This window comes from Sphaeramia orbicularis, chromosome 3, assembly GCF_902148855.1.
Source record: "Sphaeramia orbicularis chromosome 3, fSphaOr1.1, whole genome shotgun sequence".
Lineage (NCBI taxonomy): Eukaryota > Metazoa > Chordata > Actinopteri > Kurtiformes > Apogonidae > Sphaeramia > Sphaeramia orbicularis.
In genome coordinates, this window is record NC_043959.1 from 34,766,213 (window position 1) to 34,788,475 (window position 22,263).

Sequence of the window (22,263 nt, forward strand, 5' to 3'; positions counted from 1 at the left end):
CAAACTTCACATTACATGCCATCTCTATAAAAGAAAAAAAAAACAAAACAAAACAAAAAAAAACAGAAGTTGACTAAGTTTCTGAGCGACTGTCAAAACATAGTCACGCAAGATGTCAGATTGTGTGTCCATTTGTTTGTGTAACTTTTTTTTTTCTAAGGTAACAAAGAAGCAGTGATTCTCATTTTCAGGCCAATGAAAATTTAAAAAAAATCATATTCAGTTTATGCAATTTGATCGCCTGTGAATCACCCAAAATGAAAAAAGAGGTTTCCACAATTAAAATGTGCTGACACTTAAAGGGGCTGTAGGTTATACTTCTTTAAAATACTAAAATATTACCTAAAAGTTTCCTTAGAGTGTTCAGAATAAAGAATCCTGAAGTTATGCCAAAGACTGCTTTGGATTGTAGATATGAACTGAATCAGTCTACACTGACGGGCCGGCAGATTTATGTGACTGCTGGACAGAGTAGTGGGTCATTCTACCCTTCTCTCATGTTGAGGAAAACAAACACCATGGAGCCTTTGACCAAAGCATCAGAAAGTGATGAGATGGGAAGAGAACCCTTAAGAAATAACTTTTAGACTCAAAAAAAAAAAAAAAGATAATCTGATACAAAGTAGAGGTACTGTTGTGTTGTCTCCACTGAACACGGCTCTAAACCAAACATTTTTTAGAAAAAGTTTGATGTTAAAATCATAGTGTTTGCACATTGTTGAGTTTGATCATGAAGCTTATGAACGTCTAAAATTTGTAGCAGTTATGCCGCTATGCTACATTCACTGTTTATTGATCCATGGTTCAGACTAAACTGTGACAGTTCTGGTCTTATTTGGATGATTCCAAACAGATCTTTAGTGCAGCTACTGACAACACAAATTGTTCAGAAGACTGAGTTGATTTGTGGTTTTCCTCTGGCTGTTTTTTGTCTAAAAACACAGCTAAGCTAACAGAGCTATAATGTAAACTTTCACAGTGACCTACATGAAGATTTTGAGACACTTATTTTGACTGACTCAAAATAATTGGCTGTGAGTTTTTTTTTATTTGACTGAGAAAACTTGATAATAACAAGCACAGATGTGTGTAACATCAAACAATGAGCCTCACACTTTATTCAATGAGGGATACAGTCTGTGGACACATAGCATTAATTCAGTGATATAGTAGCTGTGAGAGCATTATGGTATGTGACATCCTCTCATTGTTGATAATTTGGAATATCAACACTGCATTTTCACCCCCAATAGTAACTTTCAATGACTTGACACTATATTGCAGTGACTGTTGTATAACTGTTTGCACATTCTGTGTACTATTCCTCTAACTAGTCAACTAATATGTAAACCTAATCAACCAACATGTAACCTTTTAACTATTTTCAACTTTAAACAGGTCATAAAAGGTCAATAAAACCTCCTATCAGTTCATGTACCCACCTTGAACCATCAGCTGCTAGAGTACTGAAAAAACATTAATGAAAATAGTTTGCTATCTGTTTTACTTTTCCACATGTAATAAATGGAATGGAGTTTATGGAATAAGGAATAGGGGTTGTAAGGCATATTTACCAACAGCAAGTCAGGGTGAATTTCTTACACACTGCAAAAATCAAAGTCTTAGCAAGTGTATTTTTCTCATTTCTAATCAAAATATCTCATCACACTTAAGGTAAGATATAATCACCTAAAGAGTAACTTTTCAGTGAGATACAAGAACTTACCTTTAGATAACAGATCTTGAAAATCTTATTTCAAGAAATCTTACCAAGCTAATTTTCACTTGTTCCATTGGCAGATTTTTTTGCTTAATTGGAGCTTAATTCAAGTTCTTATATCTCACTAACAAGTTACTCTTTAGGTGATTATGTCTTATTTTAAGTGTGATGAGATATTTTGACTAGAAATGAGAAAAATACACTTGGTAAGATTTTGATTTTTGCAGTGCAATACACGGACATACTGTTTTAAACTTGAACAAAATCCGCAGTGACAAAAGTCCACAACCAACCAGAGCCCTGATCAAAATGAATTACTCTTCATTTATTCATTAATGTTATCTTAGCCACATTTTTTCATAGTGCAGCTCAGTGTTGATTAGAGCAACTTGATTTAATGTTGAGGGAGCTATGGGAAATGTTAATTCAGCACAGGTTAAAAAGGCTACTTGGATAAGGGTAATCTGCATTCATGGCACATTTTCTTGGGTACACACACTCAGGGACATTATTTTATGTACAGTTTTAATATTAAGTCCTGTGAAATGCAGCATTAAATTTGCATGATTTCAGGATTGTATATGATTTACAGTCACCTGTTGAATTAATCTCTTTAAGCATTTCTTCCATTCTGGTGGAGGATGCATGTGTGTTCTAAGTGCATTGGTTCGAAGGTAGCATTCTATACTGAATAAATTGAGGCTTTATCAAGAGGTAAAATAAATGTTATTTCAGAGGCACAATTTTTTTAATGTTGCTTTCTCTGAGGAGCAGAGACTGAAGCTTCAACCACAACTTACTTGCCTACTGCTGCATCTTCTTTTCATTCTTTCATTTCATTGAAGGTCTTTTCATTGAAGTCCAGTTATGTGAAGTATACAGTAATCACTAAGCATGTGGTGTTTGTTGTTGTCATAACATTGCACACTGATGGCAAAAAGTGCTCTATCTCACCAATGGATACATGAATCTTTATGAAGCCTATTAGGTATCTTGACTGGGAAAATGTCTAGTATCTTGCACTTTTTCGTTCCATTGGCTCAAGAACTAATGACGTAGTGTCTGAAAATCCACTTCAAAAAGTCCAGACCTTAACCCCTGAATCTTTGGGATTTGCTGGAGAAGAGTTTATCCAAAGGTCTGACTCTACCATCATCAATACAAGACCTTGGCAAAAAAATTAAACCTGCATAGAAATAACTGTTGTAACAATTATTACCCCCCCCCCCTCCCCAAAGGGGAGGCAAGGGGTATCATTTTTGGTTTGGTTTGTTTCTTTGTTTGTTAACACTTTAGCAGCAAAACTATTGGTTGAATTCATACCATATTGGGTTTATAGATTGCCAGTGACCCAGAATAGATGTCATTACATTTTGGAAAGAATAGATCAAAGTTTAAATTTTTTATGAATTTTTACATTTTTTTTCCCCCATTTACTTATTATGGGCAAAATTTCACATGTCTATAGCAGCAAAACTATTGGTTTAATTCATACCAAATTGGGTTTATAGATTGCCAATGACCCAGAATTGATGTAATTACATTTTTGGAAAAGTAGGTCAAAGCTCAAATTTTTTATGAATCTTTTTTTTTTTACTTATTTACTTATAATAGGCGAAATTTCAAACATCTATAAAAACATCAATTTTGCTTCAATTTACTTCAAACTTGGCACATATATAGACGCAATTGATATGCTGACATCAGCACATGCATAGACATTATGACATCAGCTGGATCGATGCCAAAATAAGCTACAATATGTGCAAGGGGCGGGGTTTGTTGCGCCTGGTACCACTTGTGACTGTTTTTTTGGTAGAGCAGTGTATTTTGGCATGGCTGTTTAAGCCTCCACTGAAGTATTCTTAAGACTGCCTTGTGATTTCCCATTGCCACGGCTTGTCATTTCTCAGCTGTACTGACAAAGGCCTTTTTATTCACCTGGTAAATGCCGAATTCAGAGTGAACAGACTCAAAATTAATTGAACAATTTCAGATTAAGTGCTCTGAAATCAACCGTATGTTTTTCACATCTCAGATTCACCAACTCTGAGATAAGGGTTTGGTTCAGTAGTTGTTTAACCTACTTTTTGGGGGAGATCCCTGCTGAACCATTTTGCTGGCTGCATGTTTTAGTGTTTAGTATTTGTCCAGTGTAAATCAAGGAAGATTATAGAGCATACAGCCCTTATCCATATTGCTTCTTGTTATTGTCAGTCTCTTTGGGTTACCTGCTTCTAACATTAATTATCCAAATAGCTGCTTTTTCTGCAGTCTGTTGACACTGGGTCATAGAGGCTGTTTTTCCCCTCACTGATATGAGACGTATGTTTGATGTTTATCTCAATACATAAATGATCTGATCTGTCACCACTGCTTTCCTTGTATCTCAAACAACTCATGGTTGAACCATGAACGAGTTTGTAAAGAAAAGAAAACATCAGTTATAAGGCAAGGATTTATTTATTAAGCAGTTTCAAGTACAACTGAGTCCCACTATTTGACAGCAGTATTTACAATGGTTTTATAATCATGAAGCATGAGTGAAAAAAGGTTTTATTCTGCACTACTGGTAAAATTACAGTGATTCCTTTGTTTTCTGGATTTGCCTATTTATAAAACTGAAATAATTCTCCTTCATTACTCCTTCATAACAGCCTACATCAATAGGCAGTTGATTAAAGAAATTTAAAAAAGAAAAATGAAATTACATCAAAGTAAAATGGCTTCAAAAAAGCTGTACATAAGTATCTTCTTCCCTTAAATGCCATTGGTATCTATTTAAATAAAGTCTGCAGCAATTATTATGCATTGAGTTGTGCCGAAATCTCAGTTTTATTTTGTTTAGCAGGTTTTGAAGACTAAGTATGTGTACACTGTGACTTTTGCCTCCCTTCAAGCTGACACTGCCCTTTTACATTAAAGCACACAAATGGTTAACTGGTGTGTGGATAAAAAATTATTCTGAAAAACAAGAAAAGGTTTCTGCACAGTAAGTCACCTCACTGGTATTAAAGGCAAGAGAAACAAGACATTAAATCCTTTGGGAAATGACTGCACAGCAGGGAAAATCTGGTTTAAAAGTGTCTATTGTAAGACAGGTTTTCTGCACTCAGGGTTTGTTTCCTCAGATTTATTTTCTTCCCCATTTATTATGTGTCCCTGACAGTACGAAAAACACCTACACTTTACTATCCAAGTGTCCTCATGTAGACTCCTCAGTAAACCACTTCAGTACTTGGACTTTGTTCTCAGTCACACCATTTAATATTGGCCGCAAGTCTTCTCTATAGCCTGTTCCCATGGCCATGGTTGCTGAGCCAAAACCAACATGTTGGTTTCTTCTTTGAATCTTTAAGCTGCAGAATGAGGACAAAAAAATAAGCACTTTGATTGTTTTCCCTCTAAAAACATCAGGAGAGCCGTTGTATTATTTTGCTTTGGTTGTGATGGTCTGGAATCTACCTCCTGCAACTCAAACTCTGTTGAGATCTCCTCGTGATTCCATTTAATGAGGCTAGAGAAGGAAAAATGATCCCCTTCCATACCTAATACACAAGAAAAGATGGTATCAGTGGGACAACACTGGGGATCAACTGAAGGAATTTATGTTCATCCTGCTCATGCCCCCACATTTTTCTGCTGGAAAATAACCACAGGAAATAGACACTGTCATCAAGAAAACTGTGAGTAACACCGATGAGGTCTGGTGTGTGTAACTCCAACCCACAAAAAATCCCCAAGAAACAGTTCCACACTAATTGTTGTTACTGTTTGATTCAAAGGCTGTTTCAAAGAAAGTGACTGAGCTGACAAATACATCATACTTCGGTTGCACACCACAGTCTGGGTAAATATGAGAAAATATTGCAGGGGATGTAAACTTAACATTTTTGCATAGGAATCCTCTTTACATTGAGTTTAGAGATACTGTGGATTCAGTGTTAAACACATACTTTCTTTCAAATTCATGGAGATAATCCAGTGGGGCGTTTTTTTTTTTTTTTTTTTTTTGTTTTTTTCTTTTTTAATATGTATTTGTTGCTTACTGCTCAAAAATGTGCTCCATCTTTCTCTTACAAAGTTCCAGGCCAGGGGCATCCCAACAACATTCAGGGGCTATGGACTGGATGGTAGATGTGGCGTCCTGCCTTACGGATCTTAGAGGTGTCTAGGGTGTACTCCAGTACCTGACATAACAAAATCAAAATGTCACGTTGGACAGATAATATATTGTTTTGGGGGAGGAACTTGTGTGTTCAAGAATTTAATCTCAAACTAAAACTGTGCAGGATGAAGAAAAAAAAAAGAGGAAACAAAGTAACCATTTTGGTTGTAGGTCAGTTGGAAAAGAGATTGGTGTATTGATCCCTGGCCCCTATTCACATCACAAGTGCCTTTGTGACACTTAAAGCTGCAGTATGTAGGATTGTGGCCAAAACTGGTACTGCAATCACATTCAAAATACTGTAGAACGTGGTATCCTCTCCTCCTCCCCCCAGGCTAGGGGTTGCCAGATCCCGCATGAGCATCTACTACTAGCGTTTCCTCTAATCCTTGCCACCACACCATAAATTTCATACAAAAAAATCATCACCAGACTTATTCTACATAAGGTTAATATATAACAGGCCAGGACAAACGTCCTGCACACTCAAATGAAAGTTTGCAAAGATTCAGGAGATAGAGAAAAGGGAAATGAGCATTAGGTTTCCCTTTTACTACAAGCCGCACGATCGCTCTAACCCCCCACCACCACCGAACCACGGACACCGGACTACCCCCCCCCCACCGAACCACAGATGCCGAGCTACCGACCCCCCCACCCCCACCCCCTTCCGGACTACCGATCCCCCCTACACACACACTGAACCACAGACGCCAAAGTACCAACCGAACCCCCAACCGAACCACGGACACCGAGCTACCGATCCCCGCCCCCCACCCCCCCATCCCGATCGAACCGCGGACTGAACACCCCCCCCCCCCCCCCCCTCCGGATTACACATCGCTAAATGAACAGGTCACTTCCACAGAAAACACTGAACTACAAGGAGCTACCATGGCAAGAGACAAGTCCTACAGCGGTACCTGGTCTGTTCACCAGTCCCGGACCAGCAGTCTCTTCACCGGGGCCAGGAGAAGAGACTGCTGCCCGGCCCCGGAAGAAGGGACCAGGTGAAGAGGCCGCAACCCCGGCTCTCAGTGGCTCTTACCGGTGGTCAGAATAAGGCAGGGCCGGCGTCGGTCTTCAAATCAGTCTCCTCTTTCATCCGTCTCCATGTTTCTAAATCTCCTATACATCTCCTTGTTTTATTTCTCACTTTGTCACGATGTATTTGGGAATAATCAGAGTCCTTTTAGGTTTAATAACGTCAGACATTTGTGATCAGAAATGTTCCAGCAGCAGCCCACTGGGACCTGGCAACCTGGATGCTGAAAGGCTTCTGACTCTGTGATTAGCAGACAGGTGATGGGCGGAGCCTCAGACCAAAACACACAATGTCAACATAAACATCATTTCGGGGCTGACACTGAGCTTTTCAACAGCACATATTCTGGCTGGACTACTACTGTCAGTGAGATCAGTATTTGAAATGAACATGATTCCTTAATGTCTGGTGACAGTCAAGGCAATTTTACAATTACTTAGAACATAATTCCTACATACTGCAGCTTTAAACCCCCAAGTTGCTCCGAGTGATTGTTTCACTGGTGTGTGAATGTTTGAGTGTTTGTATGTGCAAATAAGTGAATGAGTGAATGAGATGCTTTGAGTACCATAAAGGCTGAAAGACACAATTCAAGTACAAATGGATTTTGTGTAATATGTGACTCATTTACACTATTTATAATCTTGTAAATCTGGATGCCAAACATACCTGTTCAAAAGCCAAGGTGTTTTAGTACAGGCCAAAGACCCCCTGAGCCTGGAGGCCTCAGATGCCAGAGTAGCATTCTTGAACATTTTCCAGGCAAAGTCCCACTCCTCTGTGCCACCAAAAGCTATGGCATTGCAATAAACTGTGCTTTTCAGGTTGGGATGAATCCTAGAAGAAAAATCAAAGCAGATATTTAGAAACTGAACTTGAATTTCTGAAATTTAAGAAGTGAGCAATTTTGTATCTTATCTTTTGGAAGGTATGATATTAGGGGTTCTGAAAAATTAGAAAAAAGAAAAAAAAAAAAAGAATCACTTTAAATACTCACGGGTTGTGCATTGGGTTTTGCATCCACTGTCTGAACCAGCTTTTGGTCAGTTCTCTGCAGCCCTCTACATCCATACTGCAAGCTACTCCAATAGCATTGATCTGATTATATCTAGTAGGCAGGTAAGGGAAACCATTGTAAAGCATTGCAGTGTGTGCATGTACACTGAACAAAAATATAAACACAACACTTTTTTTTTGCTCCAATTTTTCATGAGCTGAAGTCAGAGATCTAAGACTTTTTCTACGTATACAAAAGGCCGTGTTTCCACTGCATGGTACCGGCTCGACTTGACTCTGCTCGGCCTTTTTGCGTTTCCATTACGAAAAAGGACCTGGAATCTGGTACCCGGTACTAGTTTTTTGGTATCACCTCCGCCAAGGTTCCAAACGATACTAAACTGATGTATAAACACTGCAGACTACTGATTGGTCAGACAGTCGTCTCTGTGACCCGCCGTTTTACAAAAAACAGATGTCGAAGTTGACAGTAAATATAGTGGTACATTAATCCACATGATAACAGCCCAAAACTACACCATGGTCGGTCGAGGAGATTCAGTCTTTGGTGGCCGACGTAAAAATTCAGACGAGACAACACGCAACGAGCGAGTTTTCAGCAACTCTCTGAGCAGACAACACGGAAATAACGTGCCGCATCGCTATGACGTCCAGGTACTGTAAGGTCAGTAGTATCCTGTATTGGAAACGGTCTCCAGGAATACCGAGTCGAGCCAAGCCGCGCCGAGTCGAGCTGGTTACACGTAGTGGAAACGCAGCATTTGTCTCAAATATTCTTCACAAATTTGTCTAAATATTAGTGAGCAATTCTCCTTTGCCGAGATAATCCATCCACCTCACAGGTGTGGCATATCAAGATGCTGATTAGACAGCATGATTATTGCACAGGTGCGCTTTAGGCTGGCCACTTTAAAAGCCCACTCTGAACAAAAACAAACCAAAACATAAACGCTTTTGTTTTTTCAAAAGTGTTGCATTAATATTCTGGTTCAGTGTATTTAAAAAGGTCATGATCCAAACTAATGCATTTAATTTCATTAGGTGATCATATGTTGCCCTTTTATTTAAAAACAGATTGTCTGGTGTGAAAGCTCTTACTGGTCTGTGTGTCCTTCAGGTACTTTAGTCCAGTTAGAAGTAATGCTTCTGAAGTGCTCAAACAGCGGCTGTATTTGTTTCTTCATGTAAGCCTAGCATTGTTTAAAAAAAAATATGCGCAAGTCAACAATAGATTTCATGTGACACTATTTTACTCTTTGCTTACTGTACATGCATTTGTTTTTTGTTCATTTCTAAACAATATTAACCTGTAAAGCCCCATAAACCTCAGTGCGGTCAAACATAAGGATGTAGTAGTTGAGGTTCCTCAGGGCTGACTCCCAGGGGATGTAGTCTCTCTCATTGGACAGGTATTTTGTGGTTCTCAGGGCTAATGTGGTATTGATGATTTTGGCTCTTCAAAACAAAGGAGGGACAAAGTTTGATATGCTTTGCAGCCAGAAAAGTTTTGAAAATATTACACTTTTTTGCCTTTACCTTGCTAAATTGAATGCATCATCTATAATCTGTGCTCTGTTGATGACTGATAAAGCCTGAAAAAGATTACATAAACACATAGACATACATGTTTATATTAACAGAGCAGAGTCAGTGTTCATAATCATTTTCTGAAATCACATTAAATGATGAAATTCAGGGATTCAAATTTTAAAAAAAAATTTACTGTTTGGAATAAACAACTCCAGTCAACTCTTGGCAAACATGACGTAGCCTGTGTCGCAGAAATTGAAAGGGAAAGGATTTTTCTTATGGATCGGTTGCTCTTACAGATCCCCAATCCAGCTAAAATGTTGATATTGGGGCCGATATCCGATACTAATGTCGGATCAGTGCAACCTTAATGTAAACTATCAGCTGACTCTGCATGGGAAGAGTATAAGACAGTGTTATTTTGAACGACTATCAAAATAATACACTGTGAGTTTTTGTTTGAAGAAGAAAACGTGATGATACTATAATACAAATGCATGTAAACAATGAGGCTTACACTTTCTTCAGCCAGTGATACAGTTTGTGGATACATAGCATTGATTTGTTGGTGGTTTTGGTAATTTTAAGTGTGTTCTGGTATGAGACTTCCCCCTGCTGTTTAAAGTTTAGAATATCAGTACTGCATACAAATACCCTTTAATACAAAGTGTATACAAAAAGAAAAAACAAAGATCCACCTTCAAATTCATACTTGGATTTTTGAAAACAAAATATTGAAACCAGAGCCAGAGAAGGACACACCTATCCAAGCCCTTTTCCTCTCAGATTGGATGACAATGGTAAGACTTTTCTGACTTATGCAAGACAGCAGTATAGATTACTGACTATCATAACCTAGCCTAGCCTTTAGGTTTTTATAACATTATGGTGATGGGGGAGGAGGTGCGTTTATAGGTAAATGTCTGAATTTATGTAATTCCAACGTTAAACTGAACATACAGCCTTGCTGGGCATACATCACATCTCACCTTATGGTTGGTATTAAGCAGAGAAAGAAGACGATCCCAGTTCTCGAGATCATAGTTTACTCTGAAATATCCAGATACGTTGGTGTTTGCAAGCACCCAGTCACTTCCTGACGTAGTCATCTGACTGTTGACATCTACAAAAGGACAAGACAAATGTAAATATTGTATTATTCACTTCCAAGTCTTGTGTTTTCTAACGTTATGAGCTTGTATAAAACCAACCTGTCTTGTGAAGAAGCCAGTACTGCTGCTGCTCCACACCTGTCTTTAGCCATTTGATTGGGACAAACCATGTGTAACTGACCAGAAAAAAAGAGAAAGACAATTTATAAGGATGTAAAATAGTATAGTAAAAGCAAATTTAGTGAATGACTTAAACCCAGTCACCATTTTAAATGTTACATCAATTATCTTTTCGTGAAGACAAGCTTTTTTTTTGGCTACATACTTTTAATCTGTTTTAGATTAACAGCAGTGTATGACGTCTTCATTTATCATCTACATGGAACTTACAGGAAAAGGAAAAACTGATTCCTACTTGAACTGTGAGGGTCTCTCCACTACAGAGTCTGGATCCAACAGGAAGTGTTTCTGGGTGATACTTCCTGATTGAGTGTTGATAGTGACCACTGGGAAGCCCATCTGAAGAGTCCAACGGTGCATAATATCATGGACACTGTGTGGAATATGTAGACCTGGTGTGTTGTCAACTGCCTGAGGAAAAATCAGAGCCATTACTGGTCTACTGGCTGAAACTGGGCAAGCAACACCTTTGTCTGAGTGTTTTCTTACTGAACTAACCTGTTGGAGATGGTCCCATAAGTCTGTGTACACTGTGTTTCCAAAGGCAAATGTATTCAGGTAAGACTGTGAAGAACAGTTAGTTATGTACAGCAGGTCAAACACTCAACTGTAGTGTGTGCTTTAATATTAGCAATGCATTGGACAAATAGCAAGAGTTTAATCATTATGAAGGAGTAACTATTACTAACTAATCATTAGATGAATTTTTGTTGTGCCCACATGCTGCGTCAGCCTTAAAGTTTACTGACGTGCACACACAGTGGCAGCAGTGATTATGTGATGATGTCTTATAGCAGAGTTAATACTCACACTGAGTCCTCGGGCAAACACAGGCTCACTGAGAAACTCTGACAGCATCCTGAGCACTGCCGCTCCCTGAAAACAACAAACAGAGAAACCACCAGAATGTGGATGGTTTGAAGTTCTCGTAACAGGATCTTAGAGAAGGAAAATATTAAAACAAGATGTTTCCCTGATGGTGTGAGATTGGGTAAGATCAAAATGGTAAGTTCAGAAATTTCATCAAAACTGAAACAGTTATACTACAAAATAAAATCTAATTTTGACACCAAACTTTGAACAAGGGGACCTTACTTTTTAAAACATGTATCTGTGTCTAAACATGCTACATGATAATCATTTTGAGATGGAGGGATAACTAAATATTGTAGCTTGTCTATCTGAAATTCTGACAGATGCAGACCTTGCTGTAGGAGATGGTGTTGAACATCTCGCTGATCTGAGCCGGGGTGTTAACCTCATCTTCTAGACAGGACAGTGGGTGTGAAGAGGCCAGGGCGTCCACCGCAAACACCTTGTGCACATCGTACAAAATGATCTGGTCTTTCTGCAAAACAAGTAGAGAGGAGAGTTTAAAAATCGGCTTTCTTACAGAGAAGCATCTGTGAGAAGCTGTCAGTTATTTATGACACCAAATACTGTCCCATTAGATGTCAAAAACACCCTATATCCCCAGTCTGTCATACAGTTAAAAACGTTAGTATCTTTCCAAAAAAGAGCATAATTACTGTGTTTAAAAGTACAAAGCATTATTCTTACCATATCCCAGGTGGGCTCAGCATAGTCAGCTCCAAGGTACTCCACATATGACGCAAAGCCTTCGTTCAACCACAAGTCATTCCACCATCGCAGAGTCACCAGATTGCCAAACCACTAAAAACACAGTCATAAAGAGTTCCGCTGCTTAGACTGCTATTGTTTTCTTAAGTACAGTTTCTGGCAGTGAGTTCAGTTTTGGACAGCCTTACCACTATAGTTCAGTCGCATGAAATGAATCGTTAGGGACTTAAAGGTTTCAACCACCACAGAATTTCACATGCTTTAAGTTGTCAGGCAACAAACATCTGAAAAGGGGGAAGGGTTAGTATGTCCCCAGGTGACCATCCATCATCTGCAGTCTGGCTCGATTTATTTTTACAACACTGTTTGTTCTTCACCAGTATGAAGTAAGTCTGGCTGAAATGGAAACTAAAATATAGCAGATAATCATTACTGTCATAAAGATAAGCTGCTTCTTGAACTTAATCTACTTTTTTATGTTCCAAAACTTGGAGCTGTGTTTTGTCAGAACTTTGAAGAGAACATTGAAGCGTACCATGTGAGCAAGTTCATGTGCGATGACAGTAGTAACTCTCTCTTTGTTTCCTGTTGAGGATATGAGGGGTCGTACAGTAAAGCCGTCTCCCTGTATGTGACTAAACCCCAGTTCTCCATTGCTCCAGCATTGAAGTCCGGCAGGGCTATCTGATCTGCAGGAGACAAATACCTTCAAAATTAACTTTTTCTACAGTGTGCAAGGCCGCAGGCAAATTTAATTCAGCATGCATTTGTTTCACCAATCAATGCACTTTTCCTCCACATTTATTGGGTTTTGAAGCGAATTAGAATAGTCGGAAGAGAAAACCACGTCAAATATTAGGTTGAAATACTCAAGAAAAAGTTATGTTTAGTGGATTATAGCTCTAATCAAAATAATCCAAAAGGACAAGATGATTATGCAGTGAGACATCTGCGTGGTGATAACTTTAGCTTTATAAATTCCCCAACATGATATCATGACTCGCGCCAATATAGACGCCACTTTTGATTGGCGTGTTATCTGTACGCATTATAAGCTTTCTGCATGTATGTTTATGCCGCGTCAAATACCATGCACTGAGGGTTAGGGTTACAGTTAGGGGTTAGGGTTATGTGAACCGGAGATCTTGGCATAACTTGACACGTCATCAAAAAGCGTTGAATAACACATGAAAGGTCGAAAATGCATTTGTATAGCATATCAAATGCCATAAGAAGTGGCGTGCCATACAATGCAATTTCATGAGATCAGTCTCAAATTCCCAAGTGTGCATAATTTTTCAGTAGTGAGTTGACCCACCTGACTTGGAGAGCGGATATCTTGCATTGTAATACTGCTCATAGAAGTGAAGTATTGGTCCTGTAACGTTCAGCGCATATTCACCCTGTCTGTCATCTATAGCTTTTCTTCGAGCCCAGATTCGGATCTGCAAATAAGAATATATAGAAGTTTAAGTCACCAATGTCTAATATAAACACAGATTTTCCTGCTGAGATTTCAGGATCTTTTATGGGTTCATATAAACATTTTTCAAATAATGTAATGTGACAATTGAGGAACAAAACATTCTTACCGACAAATTGTTTTGAGTTGAATGAATGTTAACAAAGTCACACACGATAAATGCCAGGAGATATGTGGACATTCTCTCTGTGGGCTCAAATGTAGTTATTCTGATAGCTATGCCATCGATGAGGGAGTCTGCAGTGCCTAAAAGTTGGAAGAATGTTTATAATTAACATCTAGTTGATGATTTTCCAATGACATGACCCTGTTGAAATCAGTTAAATATTTCATACCAACAACTTTGTCTGCAGTTCCTAACAAATTAACATTATACTGTACTTTAAATGTTCTTATTTTTTTGGCTTTGGATTTTGTTTTCATATAATCAACTTCCCTTAGGGAAATCATAATTCCTTCACTGTGATCCAAAGCTATTAAATCAAATGAAGTCTATTTTGTTTTCTACAAACCCATTTCTTTGCCGTTGGACAGAGCGATAGTTCCTCGGTCATGAATGATGGTGACATTGAAGACTGCTTTCATAGCTGGTTCATCAAAGCAAGGGAATGTTTTTCTGGCAAATGTTGCTTGCATCTGTGATGTGGCAACAATTCTGTAAAATTCACCAGCTAAGCATTAATAAAGAAAAAAACATCAACCAAGTAAAACATGCCAAAGTCCAACTAGGATACCTACTTTTTTACGCCATCCTCAACATATTCACTTCTGTAAAAGCCTTCCAGGTCATCTGCCAGCTCCCCCTGGAATTCAGTGTAAAGAATATAGGACCTCCCCACAGTCAGTGATTTACGTAGCTGCAGAACCAGATACTGAGTCTTTGAAACAAGCCAAGACTTCGCTATAGCAGGGGCAGTATGTTCACCCAAAGCACTCAACTTAGCAAGCTGCTCATTAAAAATGGTGAGATTCAGTTTGTTGGAGTGAATGAGGATAAGGTTTGTTTCCTTCACACATCTGAAGACCACAGTTGAGTGTCCGGTGAAGATGTACATGCCGTCATCGTTTGGTACCAGCCGAGGCCACAAGGTTACAGCGTATGATATAGGAATGAATGAGTCCGGAAGTCTGTAGTGGTCCCAGGTCTCCTTTGGGGCAGAAGGGGTTGTGGGGAGTATGGGCATGCTGGTACTGTCCGTTACTCCATCTCCAGGTTTGCTTCGATTCTTCGCCCTTTCCTTGTCATAAGCAATGGATAGAGCTATAATTATAGCCAAAGCTAAGGTGCCCAACATAAGAACCCCAAGGCCCACATTTTTACTGACATAGTAGACTTTCCCCATGGCTGATTCAGAGGTGGACAGAACTCTGAGGCGTCTCAGTCTATATTTGTCCAGCACAGCAGGTCTCTTCCCTCCTCAGTTAATGGTTGAGCTGTTGACATGGCAAAAAAGACATCTTCATAACATCTGAGGAGAAAACAACAGATTGAAAGCTTTTAGTAAATTATTCAGCACCCCTCACATTATCTGATGTCGGGTGTTGGTACCTGATGAATGTTTTCCAAAAGCAACATCACTGTGAAATTCTTACATGTCCTACGTGTACAGCTATAAACTGTAGTGATTTGTGTAGAGTAATTACAAATAAAGCCACTGTGTAACATCAGCAAACCCCCCCAATGGTCTTCACAGGACTCATATTGTGTTCAGCCAGACTCTATAATGCTTTGCAGGAGTTCATCAGCATGAACAGCCTAATGTTAGTCAGTAAAGTAAGACTATCTGTTGTTATCATTCCTGTTCCTGCAGGACTACATTATAAAAAAAAGAAAGAATGGCTAACAGGTGGACAGTGCAGCTCAATAATATGGGTGAGAGACTCAGCACTCACCCCTTTATGAATAGTGTTTCAGTTCACAGCCTTTGCAGAAAACACAAGTGTTTAGTTTCAGTTCCTTTTATTGTGTTGGACATTTCAAGATCATTTCATTGTTTACTCTTTTGTTCATACTTACCACTGTTCTTTTTGTTAAGATTCTATGGAACCCATTTGTTTATGATTGCACTCCTCAGTGGCCAGTACCCAGCATTTCCTGCTCTTTTAGTGCTGCTGATGTCATGGCTGACATCACTGGACAAAACCAAATGGAAGGTTTTTCTTTTGTGTAAAAGTGTTTCTGTTTGTGCATTTAAAACTATTAGAAGTGATGCATGTGGATGACTTAGCATCGGCAAAGCCATTCAGTAAAGTAGATGAGCATTTTATGTCAGTGAAGGGTAATATGGGATTTCCTTATACTGAGGTCAACACAGTCATCAACCTGCTTTTCTTGACAGATGAGGATACAGAGTCTGGTGCATGTGCCACATGTGCATCATTTTGGAATATTTTCTACTTTTTTGTGTCACTCCAGTTACACCATCTTACAGTAGATGCAACAAAGATGACATTGCTCGGCTGAAAGAGGAAATATAATTTTTCAGAAGCGAGATGAACCGAGCTAATTAAGACAAACAGATGGTCAAGATTAAGAAAATCATTTCTAACAACCCCAAAACCAATTACTGGCAATGGTAACTTTATAATACAAAGCATGTATGCAGAAGAGTAAAACAGAATTCAATAGGTGGGTGGGCAGGTATGTGAGTGGCGATTAGGTATGTGGTGTGGTAAAGCAAATTCACAGAGCAGAGGTCTGGTGTAGTCAGTTGAGCTGTAGTCAGTATACAGGTAAGTTGATCAAATGAGAAGATTCAGCAGGTTAGGGGTAAGCAAGTGTCGAGCCCAGTTAATATTCTCTTGATACAGGACTGTATTCCAATTCTCCAGCAACAGCTCAGCTTCTCAGGACAAACAATATGACTCCAGTTACATATTCTAAGAAGAATTAAACCTTACAAACCTAGAGCTATTTTTGTATTTTTCATCTTCCAGATGAACTTTTTTCTACATTGCTCATGATTTATTATAATATGATCCTATGAGTTTAGTTTTTTTCCAGTGAAAATTAGGTATTTTCCTGTATTTTGTTTACTTATGTAGATACTCCTAAAAGTAAATTTAAATGTTATTGAATCACAATATAGAAAACTGAGGAAAAAGTGACTTTTTCAGCAAATATATATTTAAATGACTAAAAACAAGCCTCTAAAACATAATTTTGTCAAACTAAATGGGTTCTACTGGTGAATAAATGTTACAGAATACGAGGGTCTTTCTGAGATCACTACGGAGCTTCTAAAAATCCAAATAGGTCATGTTTGATGTTCCTGAAAGGCTAAGAAACTGCATTTTATAATAATTGTTTAAATAGTCGTATGATCAATGGTTCAAAGATTATTTAACATTTATAAATATAAATATAAGTTCATGATTTTGGTCGCTGGTAGCTGTTTAGGTCTTTGAGTGTTCAGCTGATGTCATGGAAACACACCTAGCATACTGTGCTGACTCTTTTTGGATCCTGACCCTTGACAAGTTCTAAGGGAAGCCTCACTTTTGCAATACAACGCCAACTCACTCTCAGCTAACGCACATAAAACTTCATTCTTTTATACCATGACCTTCCTCTTTTCTGTGTACGTGACCATCGGCTGATGAGTATTACCTGACTTACAGTAAGCTGTTTATTTTTATACATTTTTATGGAATTGCTTGATTGAGCAGTTTTACTTGTAATGATTACACATACACTGAACCTGAAATCCTTCATTTAACGACCATTTGGGTGTAACACTTCACTCCCAAGGCTGTTCATTCTGTCACATATACACACCCAGTGACACGTATTGCATTCAAATTTTCCACTTAGCTATTCTGATCAATACATGATTAGTTCAGCATTAAATGATGAGAGAACCATGACATGTGATTAGTATACTCAGTTAACATACCAGGTTGATCGACATGTATTTAGACATAAAAGTACCTTGTGTTTCGATGGTATTTTACTTATCGTGATGAGTGTGTGTTCAAGGCTGGGATCCCAATCCTACTTGACATGGAGATGTTGCTCTATCAGGCAGGAGTATGTACCAGAAGCATTACTTAGCGCAAAAACAAATGATGCAGGTCGTAACTCAGGCAGAAGTCTTGAAGCAAGCAGGTTTCAACACCAAGGTATAAAAACATATCTGGTTGTGAGGAGTAGCTTTCAGCTTTCCTGCCTCTTTAGTTACAGTTAACAAACAGGTAGGACTGGTTATTGGGAACAGAGCCCAACACTATCAGATCTTGAAATCAATCCTGAAAGCCTCTACTGGAGAGTTAATAAAATTACCTTAATAATATGTAAGGTGTATGTTTTTTCATCCAAGGGGCATGGGGTTATCCTTAATGAAAGCTAATACACTTCATATTAATGTAGAATGATTAAGTTAAAATCCCCTTTCCTCCTTCCTTCCTGGTGTACTGCTGATGTCAGACAGGCTGGCACAGGGCGTACTCACAAACAAGATAACAGCAAAAAAATACTGGACTTCATCATCTTCATGGGAGCTGTAAAATACATTTGGCATCATATAACTAGAGTGTAAATATCACTGCATATCAGTTAAGAGGAAGAATGTCAGTAGTCGGGAGATTTAATGTTAATTTTCAGAATGAACAGCTTCTGTATCATATTGTGTTGAGTGGGTGATTTGTTCTGTCGTTCATCATCAGACAAATTGCTGTTTTCTTTTCTAGTACAGAACAGGAGAGATGACTACTTTTGTGCACTACACATCACTTTGAGTACTGAGAGAGCGCCACCATGGATCTAGAATACAGTAGTAGTAAAAGCTCCTCCAAGTTACTGCTTCTTCATTACCTCCTCCAGGAGGTATTGTGATCGCTTTGGTTTGTGTGCGTGCGTTTGTTTGTTTGTTAGCAAGATAACTCAAAAAGTTATGGACGGATTTTCATGAAATTTTCAGGAAATGTTGATGCTGGCACAAGAAAGAAATGATTAGATTTTGGTGGTGATCGGGGGTGGGGGGGCTTGCTTGTCCATAACTTTATGAGTTATCTTGCTAACAAACAAACAAACAAACAAACAAACACACACAGGAGGCAGATCTGTCTTGGTGGAGGTCTGCGCTCTCCGAGTGCTTTTCTTGTTTTCTCATGCTGCACGTTATATAATAATTTGTATAATAACTGTTGTAATAATTTCTACAATCACAGATCAGCCTGTCTTTCTATTGACTGACAAGTTAATCTATGGTGCTTCTTTGTTTACTTAAATTCCCTTGTTTCCCAAGCTTGTGTCCAAGGTAAGACTTGATTTAGGACTTTGGAAATCCACTTTTCTGGATTCCATGATTGCTCTTCCATTTTATACCTACCTGCCAATAAGCTTTGGTTTATGCTTCATTAATAAATGCCTTTAATAAGTGATCTTGCCGGCATCTGTGTCTGCATCTGGGTTCCTTCTTTGAAACCCTCATGGATCAATAAAGATCAATAAGGCAGTGATATTATAAAACTAACTGTGATTCATTGCCATACTGATAAGCAATATTTACGACTGATATATTAGACTTGTAGTACGATAACCCAGTTGGTTTTATGTACTCCAAGTGGAGCAGTCATAGAAAGTTCATAAAAAGATAGTACTGTTCCGAAAGGTGACATTTGTATAATGTATTTAGTATTCACACATTGGCAAGGAGTTACTAACAGAGATTAATGCTTTAGAATCTATACTAGGAGGCCACTTGTTATCTAAATATTATCCTGAAATATAAATACTTCAGTGAGTTATAAGATGGAAAACATGTAAGGTAAATGTCTCAACAATTGTTGTTTGGAGCACAAAAAATAACTTCACACTGGCCAAAATGTATGTCAAATCCATCACCTTTGTCTTGTGCACATCACAGAAATCTGTACATTTCATACAAAATCATCCAATATTTGTTGAGCTTCAATCAGGACCAAAGATGAACTGAGGTATGATGTTATAAAGAGTGAACACTTTTTTACTGCTTTATATCAGAACGACTAATCATTGTCAGTGCTTGCACATGGATCAGCTGAGATAATGTAAGGTGGTAGATAACAAATTCAGAACAAAAGACACACAGCACTGTAACACTGTGCCACAAGTTCAAAATGCTGACTGTGCGGTTACTTTGTCAGTAACATATCCGTGGTTGATAGCATGTGCAGATGTTTCCTCTGTATCATCACCAGTTAATCATCATCATACATGTGGGAGCCTGAGAGGTACTGAGTAAAATATCTATGTCAGCACACAGTGATTCATGAGCGCCACTTGTTTATTTGCTACAACTTCAACATCTTGTGTTGTTTACAAAAAGTCAACAGAAAATAACATCAGCAGCTGTGTTATAAAATTTTTGTCTCTCATAAGCCGTGCATGCCCTTTTCATAGGGTTAAAACATCAATGATTTATTAATGTCAAAACAGCCACTCATCAATAATAACTTACTTTTTAATAAACTATTCTGTCTTTGTGTAATAAAACCTACTAAATCATCTTCTGACAGGCTTTTGAGTAAAGATGAATTACGTCTGTTGTAAACCTTAAGCTGTTTATGACTATATTTTGATCAAGATGCTCTGCAAGTCTTTTCTATATAGGCTGGACTGTCTTTTGGTAGGTCCATCTTGATAAATAAAGACTAATTTCAAAGGGCAAGAAGATACCCACCCATCCCAAACAGATGGTTTATCATTTTTTAGGAAAAAATAAATGATTTACATGATTATTCACAGTTTATAGTTCTTTAACAACTGTGAATAAAGTTATGTTTAGAGGGATATGTAATATTTGAACTGGTTTAGGATGAATTAAAGAGGCAAGACGTTAATCCATTTTAGCCTTCTGTACAGCAATGTGGTCCACTGTGGTTGTTCTAAAGTGCTTTATAAATAAAGTTGGATTGGATTGGATCCACCCACTGTAATAGTGATCTATGAAACCTGTACACACTTTGTAATTTATCTTGTAAGTGAAGTAATCTGCAAAATCTGTATAAAAGTAAACTTAGAAAAATTAATCAGCTGTCCTTTAAAGAACCAATAAATGCTCCTATTGTCCCTTTAGGCCAAATTATTAATCAACGATAAGCCAAACAAATCACCAGCACTCTCATTATGCTAGCAGAGAGCGAGAGATAATCTTTAGAGTGGGAATGTTTATCTTGGGGGGCCTGAAGTCACATATTTTCATGGAGTAAAAAAAATGACAACAAAAGAGCCACGTGACCATTTTGTGATGTTATTTTAACAGATAGTCCTCTTGGTTTCCCTCCATATGGAATATTCATTCTAAACCCTGCACGAAGACCCATTTGTAATCAAACACGTAAACAAATTGCATGATTCAGTGTGCTGTATAATACACCCTCGGCATGTGCATGTATACAGAGGAGGCATAATTATATAACAGAAGAATCAAGTACTGACTTCAGCACAGATGTGTGAGTTACTGATGACATCTGGGGGATGAGTTACACTGAAAATCTGCCTCTGCTGTAAAAAATGACTCTTCTTCTTTGCTAGTTTTACCAGATTCAGTTAGTGATCAATAAAGTTAATCCTATTTTTTTGAATGGTAAGGTAAAATATGTTTTAGCAACCATACACACACTTTGGAATTATTATTCTGTGTGTGTATATGAACTTGTGACCTACACAATCAATATGGTGTGGTCTCAGATCCATAGATAAACTTCTTCTAGCTGCAGGAGCAACAGAGTTTACATCCTGTAAAGCCCACACTGAACACTGACAGTATAAACCCAAAACAGAACCAAGAAGTCAAACTGAGGCGGGAGTGCATTCATAAATTATTTCCTGGCAACAAACAGCTCACAATTGCACTGCACAAGTCCTATTATATGTTGAGTCTTCTATATACAACCTTACAGATTCATGATCTTGACGGTCCAGTGTCACAATGGACATATACTAGCTCTTAGAATGATTCCTGCATGTTAAAAAAATAGAACTAAAAAAGATAAAGCCCAAACAGGGTGCAGCTTAGACACAAATCCAACTTTCCCCACAAAGGAATTGTTGCGCCAGCATGTAGCATATTGAAATAATTAAAGCCATACGTAGGGGAACAGTACATACCCATAGCACTGTAGCTGAGTGTCCACTGCAAGCGCTGTAATAAGTCTGCCTGAGAAGCACAAGTTGAGCTGGAATGAATCTTGCTGATGTGAAACACTCAGTCTGCATCTGTGAGGGTGGAGGAGGGAGGTGGTGAGAGCTACCACAGGTTTTCCTGGGGATGTAGGGCGGGGACAACTCCCTCAGTTTTCCAAAAAATCCTACCCTAAATTAGTGGAAAGGGGGGCCGAAAGAATGTGCCTGTATCAACAAGGGTGCAAGCTCATTGAAGTTGAGTAGAAAGACCTCTGCGCCTAATATCCTCAGAGTTACAGTGTGTTCTGATGATTTTGGTT

The 22,263-nt window shown here is 38.4% G+C and overlaps 1 protein-coding gene across 1 annotated transcript; it reads right to left on the bottom strand.

Annotated features, from left to right (window-relative positions):
* Nucleotides 1-4,934: 4,934 nt before the first annotated feature.
* Nucleotides 4,935-22,243, bottom strand: LOC115413446 (aminopeptidase Ey-like). Its single transcript, XM_030126302.1, is given in 24 exon segments — nt 4,935-5,079; nt 5,186-5,268; nt 5,770-5,833; nt 5,835-5,870; nt 5,872-5,910; nt 7,599-7,770; nt 7,931-8,041; nt 9,049-9,140; nt 9,258-9,405; nt 9,487-9,542; nt 10,470-10,603; nt 10,692-10,768; nt 11,008-11,183; nt 11,271-11,336; nt 11,583-11,648; nt 11,977-12,120; nt 12,333-12,446; nt 12,889-12,956; nt 12,959-13,042; nt 13,672-13,798; nt 13,946-14,082; nt 14,349-14,491; nt 14,575-15,305; nt 21,929-22,243. Coding segments are annotated over 23 exon segments (2,814 nt in total). The 5' UTR covers nt 15,180-15,305; nt 21,929-22,243; the 3' UTR covers nt 4,935-5,007.
* Between the last annotated feature and the right edge of the window lie 20 nt (nt 22,244-22,263).